General features: G+C 40.0%; 1 protein-coding gene across 1 annotated transcript; it reads right to left on the reverse strand.

The window, feature by feature from the left end:
* Nucleotides 1-594: 594 nt before the first annotated feature.
* Nucleotides 595-10,478, reverse strand: KPNA2 (karyopherin subunit alpha 2). The gene is made up of 11 exons (XM_022589186.3): nt 10,345-10,478; nt 8,909-9,006; nt 8,619-8,756; nt 6,739-6,827; nt 5,592-5,860; nt 5,227-5,321; nt 4,867-5,130; nt 4,442-4,675; nt 4,023-4,205; nt 2,358-2,507; nt 595-947 (listed from the first exon to the last, which is right to left on the reverse strand). Exons 2-11 carry the CDS (start codon nt 8,981-8,983, stop codon nt 855-857), a joined length of 1,590 nt encoding a protein of 529 aa, XP_022444894.1. The 5' UTR covers nt 8,984-9,006; nt 10,345-10,478; the 3' UTR covers nt 595-854.
* Nucleotides 10,479-13,080: the final 2,602 nt, after the last annotated feature.

Genomic DNA, 13,080 nt, shown 5'->3' on the forward strand with positions numbered 1-13,080 from the left:
AGCAACTCTTTCAAGTAGTGGCTTTCACAACCCAGGCTGCACAGATGGAGCACCTGGGGATTAAATTAAAAACTTAAGTACACTATTTCAACCCCACCCCTTACCAATTAAACTTTCCCAGTTGTTGATGCCAAGGTGCAGCCTTGAAACCACTTTAGCCTTGAAATTTCAGAGGAATGAATTCCACTTGTAGCTCCAGGAGAAATTTATGATTAAATTTAAGATTTTTATCCCATCTCCCTGGCCAGTAAGCCTTGAGAAGACATTGGCTCAGGGCTTCTGCGAAATTTTATTTGTTCTTTGGTGAAAACTTGTGAAAAAAATTTTTCTGACTGGTGTGAAACGGATGTGAAGACTGGAAGTGCCAATGGCCATTTTCACCAACCAAGAGGGGAAGAAGCCTGGAGCAAAGCCAGAATTCAGAAGTGGGCAGGAAGTTATCAATCTTGTATCCTTGATGACATAACAAACCTTACATTAAATGATGTCTGCAACCAAAACTACACCCCTGGTTAGAGTCACATCCGTTCAATTCAGCTCCCCTTCATTTGCAGCCTTTAAGAGCTCTAAATTAGAAAGTAACACATCGGCATGGTGAAGTAAAGAAAAGGGTGGAATTTAATCTTTATTTACAGGACACTGCAAGATATGAAATTCCACAAAGAAATAAGAAACCCATTGAGAGGAGAAGCTTCATACAGTATGTACAGTTTGGAACTGTTCAAGTATAGTTTCTTTGTAAAAAGTGCTACAATAACAAACCACGTGTAAAGAGTTCTTAGTAGAGAAACAGTAAGACAAACTTCTACCAAACATAGTACACAACAAACAACTTTATGCCTCAGATGTACAATCTAAAAGTTGAAGGTCCCAGCAGTGCCATCCTGAACTTGGAATGTAAACCCTTCAGAGGTAGTTTCTGGCACAACATTTTGATCTTCCTCTTCCTGGAAGTATTTAAAAACAAACAACATAATCCCATAAATACGGCACATTTCTAAGAGGTAGCTGCCTAGAAGTCTATATTTACTTTTTTCTTCTTTTATCTCAATTTATTTAGGCTAAAAACAAAAACAAAGAAAAGTTTACACATTTCTCCCACCTCTGGCAACCACCAATCTGTTCTCCATATCTATGAGCTTGTGTGTGTGTGTTTTTTAACATTCCACATATAAGAGAGATCTTATGGTATTTGTCTTCCTCTGTCTGACTCATTTCACTTAGCATAATGCCTATAAGGTATTCACTCTTAAAGTCTTCATTTGTGTATTTCACCTTTAATCCTGAAACACACTTCAATATCTCAAATAGTGGAGGGAGGGATACTGAACTTGCCTGAGAGGGGAAGGTTCTGAATGGGTTAAGAAATGCTACTACAACATGGATACAACTAGAGATTATCATACTAAGTGAAATAAGTCAGAAAGACAAATACTGTATATTACTTACATGTGGAATCTAAACTACAACACAAAGGAACCTATCTGTGAAACAGAATCACAGACATCAAGAACAGACTGGCGGTTGCCAAGAGGGAGGGGGATGGGGGAAGGATGGAGTGAGAGGCTGGCGTTAAATGTAAGCTATTATACATAGAATGGATAAACAAGTTCTTACTGTACAGCACAGAGAACTATAGTCAATATCCTAAGATAAACCATAGTGGAAAAGAATATATACAAAAACGAATATATATATAGGTATAACTGAATCACTTTGCTGTACAGCAATAATTAACACAACATTGTAAATCAACAATACTTCAATAAAAAATAATATTAAAAGAAAAAAGTTTTTAAAGAAAGCTTCTACAATTAACAGAAAAATAGAGATTTTTTTAACCTGTCACTTTTCAGTAGGCAAGAGCAAAACCGATTAGGCCAGAGGATGGCTGTGGGGTCGGCCTACTTCTCCAACTCCTACACAAACTTAGTCTCAAGATATTCCAAGATTCATGGGACTTCCCTGGTAGCATAGTGGTTAAGACTCCGCGATCCCAATGCAGGGGGCCCAGGTTCGATCCCTGGTCAGGGAACTGGAGCCCACAAGCATGCCACAACTAAGACCCAGCACAACCAAATAAATAAATTAAACAACAACAACAAAAAGATATTCTAAGATTCGTGAGGCTTTTCATTCGAAAGTAAATTGGTGACTTTTTAATATCTCAAGTTACAAAGATGGTATTATCAAGCCAAACATTAAAGGAGCAAATATGTATGTCATCTCCTACTTACACTAATATTTTACTGTATTTATCAGGGCTCATTAAAAAAGTATGAGGAAAAAAAAATCTTACAGGCTTAATCCTAAGTGTGTATTTTCCCAGTGCTTATTAACATTACCAGGTTACTCACCTCCACAGAGAAATACTTCTCAATCAAGTTTAATGAAGCTTTGTACACAGACTCATTTTCATGGTTTTGTAGAGCTTCAATTTTGTCCAAACCTCCACATTCTTCAATCATTATACTAAGTTTCTCAGTTTCACCTAGTTTCTCAGCAGCCTAAAAAAAAATTTCCAAGTTTAGTAGCTTAAACTTTGAATGTTCTGTTTTAATGAAGAAAACAATGTCTATGTTTGACTATCAATATATAACAGACAGAAATAAACACAACGGTTCCTTCCATAATCCTAATAGATAAAACTATCTCCATTTTTATCTACATTTCACATTTTTTAAAAATTCAAGGGAATCAGACCTGTACTTGCTCTTAGCAACTACTTCTGTAGCCTTCAGCTACAACGATCATAGTATAGTTCTCAATCTTTTCTGTGCATCAAAATCACCTTGGCACTTTAAAAATGACAGTACATCCAGGTTCAGTTGGTCTGTGATGGGAATTGGAAATTACTAGTGTAAAAGCACCCCAGATAATCTCAAAATGTATGTAGTCAAGGAAGAGAACCATTGTCCAAGAGTAAAGAGGGCCTACGGTATGTAAAAACAAATTCCCTGGACTAGATTATTTGATGATATCAAGAACCTATTAGGTGTAAGAATGATATTGTGGCTAAATATGTTTTAAAGTTCTCAACTTTTAGAAGAAACATAAATTTTTAAAAATGAAATTACTTACTTGCTTCCCTGTAAGCAAGGGAATAAAATAAAATTTTAGGGCTTCCCTGGTGGCGCAGCAGTTAAGAATCCGCCTGCCAATGCAGGGGACACGGGTTCTATCTCTGTTCCGAGAAGATCCCACATGCTGCGGAGCAACTAAGCCCGTGCACCACAACTACTGAGCCTACGCTCTAGAGCCCGTGAGCAACAACTACTGAGCCCACATGCCACAACTACTGAAGCCCATGTGCCTAGAGCCCGTGCCCCACAACAAGAGAAGCCACCGCAATGAGAAGCCCGCGCACCACAACGAAGAGTAGCCCCCACTCGCCGCAACTAGAGAAAGCCTGCATGCAGCAACAAAGACCCAATGCAGCCAAAAATAAATTAATTAATTTTAAAAAAACAAAATTTTAGGTAAGGTGAGTAGAAAAAGAGGCCAAACGTTGACAATTATTTATGCTAGGTGATGGATACACTAGGGATCATTATTCTAAACTCAACTTTGATTATGTACAAATTTCCATAATCTGAAGTTTAAAGTTGTTGAGTAAGACCTACCTACCACCAAACACTATGACAAGTGCCCTGTGCTAGCATGCTTGGATCAATTAGAAACAGAACCAGAAGAAAAATATAATTAACTAGGTCATTCAAATTTAATTTCACCAAAATTCAGTATGAAACTGGGGAATTAAAAACTCTTGACAAAATAAATAGGTATGAATAGTGTCCACATATGTACCTGACCTCAATTCAGGTGACATCATTCACCTGTCATCTCCTTTTATCTCTCTTACAATCCGTTGTCACACCTTTTATCAAGAGTGTGGCCCCCATAAATGTCTCTCTGATTCTGTGGCCCCCTGAGTAAGCTCAGCTGCCCCCACCCCCGTCACCTTCATAGCAAACCAATTATCAAGTCCAAATTCAAATACATGCCACCTTCTTAAGACTTACCTGAAAGATATTTGAGATGGCATCCAGAATAACCAGAATAATTTTAGTGTCTTTCGCAGTTAGGAGGTTCATCAATGGTTCTATTATGCCACAATGAACAAGGTATACAATCTGCTCAACTGTTCCGCCACTTGTGTAGTTGGTCACAGCCCATACAGCTTCCTTTTGTGTCTTAAAGTCGGCCTAATTAACATAAGGAAACAGGTTTATTTCAGAATGGTCATAAAAATAAGATTCCAAAAGTACTGTTTTAGAAAAACGGTGACTAAAACTACCAACTGGTTCTATCCAAGCTTAAGTAAAAGAAATGACTTTAGCAAAGGCAGTTAAGTGGAACTTAACATTAGTACATTAAGAATCTACCAAGTGCCTGTCCATAAACACTAACAATCCCTTATTAAGTCCTAAGACTTCATTACCTTAGAGAGAACGCCAACAAGGAATGGAACTAATCCATGATTTACAACTTGCTGTATCTGGTCCTGGCGGCCAGCCGTGATGTTTGACATTGTCCATGTAGCTTCCTTCTGAATATTAGTTTTGGAGTTTGTAAGCAGGCTGGGAAAGATGGCAAGTGCTCCTGCATCTATTACAACCTGAGTCTGTTCATCTGTCCCAGTGACAATATTCCCTATGGCTCTTAGCGCGGGAGTCTGAAAAGGAAAAAAATGTTGATGCTGGCGGTTATCTTTTATCTTTTCCAGCACTGCTCAAAATCTCTATACCCTAAAAGTTTTGACAAGTAAGAGGCTCATTATATGGCCTAAAATAGACAATATGTCAATATTAGTACCAACTGATTATGCTCCTTAGAGTTTATATTCTCACCTGAAAGTTAACTTACCACAATTGGCAATTCAGTAGCTCCTAAAAGCTTCACAAGTTGGGGTACAACCCCAGTTTTCACAACCATTTCAATCCGTTCATTTGGACCATCGGTAAGGTAGGAAATAGCCCAGCAGGTATCAGCTAAAACTTCTGGATCATCGTGATGCAGGAGACGAACTAAAGTAGGAAGAATTTGCTCAACAGCATCTAAGGGGGGCGCAGGATTCTTGTTGCGACAAAGATTTGAAAGTGTCCAGGTAAGATTACGTAAGTAACCACACTAGGGGAAAAGAAAAATGCAATGAAGTGCTCTGTTTTTTGAGAAGGTGGGAAAATTAGAATCAATGAATAACTTGATGTATGTTAAGTAACTTACCGCTAAAGATGACAAATCAGGAACCGCCAAAAGTGCCAACAGCGGGTCAACTGCACCATACTTGATAACCAAGTCTCGGAAAACCGAGCCATCACCTTTAAAAAAAAAAAAAAAAAAGGCAAAAGTTAACCGTAACTACTTGTCTAGCACCATCAATTTCAGTGACTGCGTGCACCAGTGTCTTGAAGCAAAGAAAACACTCTCAGAAATTCCTTAAATTAGATGCCACTTCCACCCCTTATATGCACTGGAAGCAAGTAAGTTCAAAACCCAACACAGACGTCACTATTACTTATGACAAGGCACTTCTACTAACCTCAGTATGACTGAAGACACTCAGTCAAAAGAATCTTAAATCCAAGTACCTGCAATGTTTCCTAGAGCCCATACAGCTTGTTCACTGATGTGAGTGTGGGGAGATGCCAACAGAGAAATGAATGCTGGGATAGCACCTCCATCTACCACAGCCTTTGTCTGTTCTGATGTCCCGGAAGCAATGTTAGTGAGGGCCCAAGCAGATTCAAACTGAATGGGACTACAATCAGTTCTGCCCAAGAAGGACACAAATTTTGGAATCAAACCAGCCCGGATTATGCTGTCTATAGGGGGCTGTTTTTCCCTGGAAAGCAGCTTCCTAAGGGTAAGCAAAAAGAGAAACAAAAATTGAAGGTGATTATCAAACACGTTCATATAAAAAACAATTTAAAATGCAACTCAAGAGTTTAGAACTTTAAACAACCTTTTACAGTAAAGCACTAAATGCTGAGACATCCTGGAATTTAAGAGGAGCTGAGCAGACTGGCTGCATGGCGCTACCATAAGTTGCGTCGTAAACGATTTTTTTTCCAAAACTGAGATATTACCAATAATGTAGAACCTTCTCTCTGCATCTCTGCAGAAATCTACTTTAGATCTTATCACTTTTTAAAAACTTTGACAATCTGATAGCATTGCACTCTCATTGTTAATTTAATTTGCATTTCTCTGACCACTAGTGAAGCTAAACATCTTTTCCATGATCATTTGTCAACTGGATTTGCTTTTCCCCACACTGTCAATCTACAGAAATTATTAATCCTTTCTATTATGGATATCACAAATATTTGTGTACGGTGGGAGATAAGAGTCTACATATATTTATTTCCTAAATGGATGGACCATTCTAAATAAATGGGATAGCACCTCCTTCCCATTAGCTATTAGGGATAGCTAATCCCACTTCCTGAATAATTCCTCCTTTCCCTGACAGACTTGAAATGCCACTCCGACAAAAACTTTGTAATTTTGTTACAAAGTACACCAAAAGGTTAACAGTGATTATCACTAGAGGTAGATGGAATTTAGGCAATTACAGAAAATTTTACATCCTCCTAAGGGAAGATTCTAATGAAAATAGGCCTAGGCCTGGCTTAACCTTTACTTTACCCACACCACCTGCTCATCACTTTCCTACCAAAAAATGTAAAAAGGGTGATTTCTTAGGTTACCCATGCTATAGCAGACAAGGCTTACCTAGCAGCTTGAGTAGCTTGGAGCTGGCTTTCCAAATTGTTGCTATTTATGCCTTTGACAATGTCATCAACAGACCAATTTACAGTGCCCTACAAGAAAATGGAATTAATTTTGCAAATTATCATTTTTAAGATTAAATACAGGACTTCCCTGGTGGCGTAGCAGTTAAGAATCCACCTGCCAATGCAGGGGACATGGGTTCAAGCCCTGGTCCGGGAAGATCCCACATGCCGCGAAGCAACTAAGCCTGTGCACCACAGCTACTGAGCCTGTGCTCTAGAGCCCGTGAGCCACAACTACTGAGCCTGTGTGCCACAACTACTGAAGCCCACGCGCCTAGAGCCCATGCTCCACAACAAGAGAAGCCATTGCAGTGAAAAGTCTGAGCACCACTAATGAAGGGTAGCCCGTTTGCTGCAACCACAGAAAAGCCCGTGTGTAGCAACGAAGACCCAACGCAGCCAAAAATAAAGTAAATAAAATAAATTTATTTTAAAAAAAGGATTAAATACAAGCAATAAAATCCCAACATGAAGACATTCCTAAGTTTATAATCAGTTACTAAGAGTTTAGCCCTACATTAAAATTTGCCTGTTAATGAAATATTCATTTTTAATATGTAGAACAATTCTCAAACTTGGTGTCATGATTAAACAAAGTCTCAAGTAATGGAGTATCCCAGCATTTAGTCACTAGATAAAGTAGCTGTGAACAACTTTAAAAAAATGAATTAGAGCACTGTGAAGGTTATTCCTACCTTAGTCTAAATCACTTGTATTTAGATATGCTGGGATTTTTCATATCTAAGTTTGTTATCTATTCATTTCCACAGTAGTGTTGCAAATATACATGTATAGGTTGTGATCATAGGTTTGATTTAATTGTAGCATTGCTTTGAGAACCAATGCTACAGTTAGCTCAAAAAGACAGTGTCCCTTTCTCCCTATAGGCTTACAACTTAACAAGGAAAATGTGACAAGCAAACAACCATATAATAAATGGCTATATATATATATGGTGTTATACGTATATAGTGTTATACAGAATTTACTCTCCTTTTTTGGTGCAGAATGGGGTGCTACAGGAATTCTGAGAAGGGAGCATTTTTCCTATTAGGCTAACCAAAGAGTGCTATAAGGAGAAGATGGGATTTGAGTATAAAACTCGAGAAATAGCGCATAGGTGGAATTCAATTAAAAAAAAACTGATAAAATACAGAGCGCTTAAGTAAAGCATAACATGAAAAAAAGTAGGAAAAGTGCCCAATATCTTTGAAAGATGAAATACATAAATTTGAAAATCTAAGATGGGTCTAATTTACAAAAAACCTTCAAAAAATAAGGATTTAAAACCATAAAGTTTCTAAGATGTTTAAAGCAGTATTTTAGGAAAATTTTTAGGTAAGTAGTATGCGGCACAGAATGAAGGGAAAGATAAAATTAGGAGGCTACTGAAAGTATTTCAGTACTGAGGAAAAAGACCTGAATAAAGCTGGTGACTAGTACAAAAAATAGAGAAGAAAGGAAGGAAGGGAAAGAGAAAGAGAAAGAAAGAGGTAGAAATAAGATGGATCTGGACATGATTAACTTTCAATTAACAGTTAACTGGCCAGGTCAAGGTATGAGCTGGCAACTGGAAATGCAGGGAAACTTGAAGGGAGATCAGAGCTAAAGACAACCTTAGAATCAGCTTCAGTAGATTTCGGAGGGTGGGCAAGAAAAAGACAACCCATCAGAATTACTGCCGGGGAGCACACAAAAACAGATCTTCACATTTGATAGTTAAAACCACAAAGCTAGGCATGTTATTTAAATTTCTAAGAAAAGCCCCATATTGATTTTTCTGGGTTTACCGTAATTCATAAGCTAAAATATCCTTACCTGGTTGTTGCGGTTTTCCTGCAGTGGAGAAGCAGCATCATCTGGAAAAGAGCTGACATTTCTCCTTTTCAGCATCTGGTCATCCTTCTTAGCTTTCCTGAGCTCCACATTAACTTCTATTCGGCGCCGCCTCATTTCCTTGAGAAAAGACAACATATTATCTCACCTATTACAATCAGTTTTTGTTGCCAAGTGAGGGCACTTTTTCAAATTCGCTCAAAATTTTGACCCCCTTTCCAAATATATTCCCGTTTAAAAAATATCACAGGAAAGCAACAGAAGGTACTCACTGTACTGTCTTTCCCCTTGTTCTTGAATCTGTTAAGGCGGGCAGCTGGTGAATTAGCATTCTCATTGGTGGACATGGTTATGAGACAAAGGGAGAAAGCTGTAAGATGAGGGAGAGAAAAAAATTTCCCTTTTATCATTTTGATGTGCAATAAGATGAGCATTAATGGAATTATCAAACACATATTGAGTCTACATTTCTATATTAGAGCAAGAACTTCCTTTTTCAACACTATTAAACAGCTTTGGCCAAATGATCTTCGGCCCCTCCCCTCTGAAGGGCTGATACTTCCTGGAGCAGTACTGTCCACCAGAAATATAATGCAGGCTGCATAAATTTAAGTTTCCTAGTAGCCACATTTTTAAAGAAGCAAAAAGGAACAAAATGAAATTAACTTCAATAATATATTTTATTTAACCCAACATATATTTTCTCATTTCAACACGTTACATCAAAAAATTACTGAGATATTTTACATTCTTTTTTCTTCGAGATCTTGCAGGGACTTTAAGCTTACAGCATAACTCAATTCAGACTAGCCACATGCGTTTGGGGACTACCACACCGGACAGTGTGCCTCTAAACTCTATATTGGATCTATAAATAGTTAATTGAAGACAAAGTAGGGGAAGTGAGGTTACAGTTAAAATCTATGTCCTAGGGGCCATAAATTCCGATCCTCTGGAGCCTCTACTGTCTTTAAAAGGCCAAAACAGGTACATTCTCCACGTCTGAAAATTTTTTTTAAATCGGATTCATCATTACATTGTGGAGTCTTTCATAAAATTTCCTGCCCACCCACCCTGAACACCTGCGACGCAGTTCTGCATCTTCAGCATCTCGCATACATTTTCATTTCCAGAAATTCTGAGCGAATCCACTAAATTAGGCTGATATCAGCTGTGCTTCACTCAAACTCAGCTACTTAAGAGCATTCTCCAAGAGAGCACAAAAGTAAAAGTCCTCCTTACAAGTGGCTATCTTTAATTCCATTCTGTTCTTTTACGAAATTGTGACACAGCCAAACCTGGGCCTACGTGTTAAGAGACAGAACTTGCAACTGCCACCTCCATCTCCAGTCCCCTCCCCTGCCCCACGCCCCCACCCCCGACCCCATTTCGGGGAAGCAGCAGCGGGAACGGGAGGAGGAGGAGCCAGAGGCGCTGGGCCCCCTACCGAGGCTTTCCTCTTCGGGCCTCACTCTGATTCTCTCTCAAAGACGATCGCGGCTGTTCGGAGGGCCTCGAGCCCTACAGCCAAGCATCGTGCAACGCCCGTCTCGCCAACGAACTACGCCCCCCGAGGCCTCGTTAACCAGAGAGACCAAAGCCAGGCCCGGCACCTACCCCGGGCCTCCCCTCCCGCCGCCTGCAATCCGAGCGCGGCCTTGCGGGCCAGCCGTTGCCGCTCGGGCCGGGCTGCGGCCTCAGTTCGTACCTACACAGCCGGCTCAAGCTTCCAAAGGAGGCGGTGCGGGGCGCACAGGGTGCGGATCGACTGCGCTCAAGACGTCCACCACGGTCAGCCAGAGGACGGTGTGGCTCGAGCAGCCGGCCGGCGCGATTTAAATTTCCCGGTGGCCCCGCATTCCGATTGGCTGGTTCGAGCTTACGCTATGCGCCCATTGGTGGATTTGAAAAACACGTTGGGGCGGGGGTCAGACGGCCCCGAAGAAGAGAGGATAGCATCGCGAGAAAAGGGAGAGGCCGGGCTATCCCAGAGCGCCTTGCAGTTTGGAGGAGAAAGACTCCAGATCCCGGCATGCAGCGCGAAGGGCCAGTTCCCAGTCAGCCATGGCTGGAGCGTTGGCTTTTAGCAGTGGGTTTATGCCTGTATGGTGGATGGTAGTTTCCCTGGATGTTTGCCTTAAACAAGTACCACAAATGATTCCCAAAATAATTCTCTTTCAAAATCTTGATATAGAAATATATTGCTATGCATTTTTCCCCTGATAGGACTCAGAAGGAACTTGGCCGGGGTTTCTGGCCATCAAGGAGGGGAGGGGTAAGGCAGATATGTGCTGCATTTTTTAGGTGGTGTTGATGTTGTTGTTTAACTTGCGTCATGCAAAAGACTGCATAGAAGGCATAAATATGGTAACAAAAGGTTTATTATGCCTGTTTCTCCAGTCTTATTTTTAATAATTTCAAATACAGTAGAGCTGCAAATCTTTATCCATATTTGCCAAATGTTAACATCTGCCACATTTACTATTTCTTTCTCTATGTAAATATATATACACACGGCTTTTACATATTACTTTTTGAACCATTTGAGAGCAAGTCTGAGAAATCATGTCCCTTTACCCCTAAATATTTTGGCTTATATCTTGTAAGAATTCTATTATATAACCACACCACAATCATCAAATTCAAGACAACTGAACTTTGATGCGATTACTTATTTATAGTCTGTGTTCAAATTTTGTCAATTGTTATAGTAATGATCTATGCTATATTTTATACATTTCTGAATAAAATGTTTGTATTTTCTTGTACTTTTTAAAAAGCATCAGTGATGGTTATCAGAACCTCAGGATTATGGGCCACTTTGTTGTCTTTTTGCAACTTTTCTGTATTCTGAAAAGGGTATTTTTAAGAAAAGCTGTATTGGCTTATTTTTTACTATAGATAAATTCAAACAATTATCTTCATCCCTTCTCGCAGGCACTTTTGCCAGCCTCACTCATTGTGTAGCAGCTATGAGAGTCATAGGAGGTTGATTCTACTCCCACCTAACCAATCAGCACAATCCTATCACCCTAAATGCAAAAATGTGGAAGGATTTCACCTCCAAACCAGTCACTACAAGTCATTCTCTTGGCTACTGTGAATGGTTCTGGGGAAGTCATGTGACCTAAATTCATCCAGTTGGGAAGCCTGTGCCTTTTGTTTAATGATTAGAGGTTGGAAAGCAGGCTCTGTTCTTCTGAACGGAGAGATGTGAGTCCTAGAAATCTGAATTAGTTGTAGAGAAACCAGGATCAACAGCCTGCCTTACCTCAGAAAGCTGCTTATATGACTTTGAAATTACATCATCCAATACATTTCCTTTGCTGTTTAAGCTCGTTAAATTGGGTTTTCTTTTTTTGGCTGCGTTGGGTCTTTGTTGCTGTGCGTGGGCTTACTCTAGTTGCGGCTAGGGGGGCTACGCTTTGTTGCGGTGCGCAGGCTTCTCTTGTTGCAGAGCACGGGCTGTAGGCGCGCGGGCTTAGTAGTTGTGGCGCACGGGCTTAGTTGTTCTGCAGCATGTGGGATCTTCCCGGAGGAGGGTTCGAACCCATGTCCCCTGCGTTGGCACGTGGATTCTTAGCGGTTGGATTCTTAACACTGCGCCACCAGGGAAGCCCCAAATTGGGTTTTCTTTTGCTTGCAAGTATTGGGTACTATGTGCCCAGAATTGTTCTAAGTGTTTTACCTTTATGAATACATTTAATCTTCACAACTCTGTGAGGTAGTATTATTATTTGTTCCATTTCACAGAAGAGTGGGTGGTTAAGTGACTTGTACAGGTTCGCACAGGAGTAAATGGCAGACAGGATTCAAACCCAGGCCATCTCATTCCAGGATCCGTGCTCTCTGACCACTATTCTGTGCTTGCACCTGAAAATAACCTGAAACAGAAGTAAAATGTCAAAAGTGAAAGTTGCCTTTGAAAGATACAACCTTGTCCTGGGAAAGCATACACCCCCAACTCTTCCTATTGTAGTTTGGATGGAGATTCAGGAGAGGGTCTGTCTGGCCTAAGCCAATCAGTACATTCCATCTCCCAGACACAGGAATTTGGTGATAAAGATGTAACACAATGCAGTAAAATATTTACTGAGACTTTTGTGAGATATCCCTTCTCTTCCAGTGGACTGCGTGCTCTGATGATGTGAGCCTGAGAGTGAAGCTGCTCCAGAGAAGCAAACCCAAGTGTGCCCAAGTCTGAATAATTATAGTTTACCTGTCAGTCATTCTTTCAAGAACTATGTTCCACTGAAAAAGCAGCCAGTTTAGCCTGCAACTCACTGAACAAATGTTTTCCTCAAGAGACAACCATTGAATTCTGTGGTAAAAGTGATTTATGCATAATTCCCATTTTGTCACACAAAATATTAAAAAGATGTGTACTCAAGGGTCGAGATTTAAATTAATAATTCTTATAGTGTCATCAAGGATGTTCTTAAGT

The sequence above is a fragment of the Delphinapterus leucas genome, chromosome 19, assembly GCF_059928025.1.
Source record: "Delphinapterus leucas isolate spDelLeu-1000000601 "Yukka" chromosome 19, BTC_Dleu_Yukka2, whole genome shotgun sequence".
Classification (NCBI taxonomy): Eukaryota; Metazoa; Chordata; class Mammalia; order Artiodactyla; family Monodontidae; genus Delphinapterus; species Delphinapterus leucas.

Bases quoted from the DNA above. Each gene is read 5' to 3' on its own strand.
- KPNA2 (XM_022589186.3), bottom strand. From the start codon at position 8,983: ATGTCCACCAATGAGAATGCTAATTCACCAGCTGCCCGCCTTAACAGA. The intron at 6,828-8,618 runs GTAAGGATATTT...ATTTTCTTGTAG, and splicing joins AGGAAAACCGCAACAACCAG to GGCACTGTAAATTGGTCTGT. The intron at 948-2,357 runs GTGAGTAACCTG...AAATACTTCCAG, and splicing joins AGAAGTATTTCTCTGTGGAG to GAAGAGGAAGATCAAAATGT.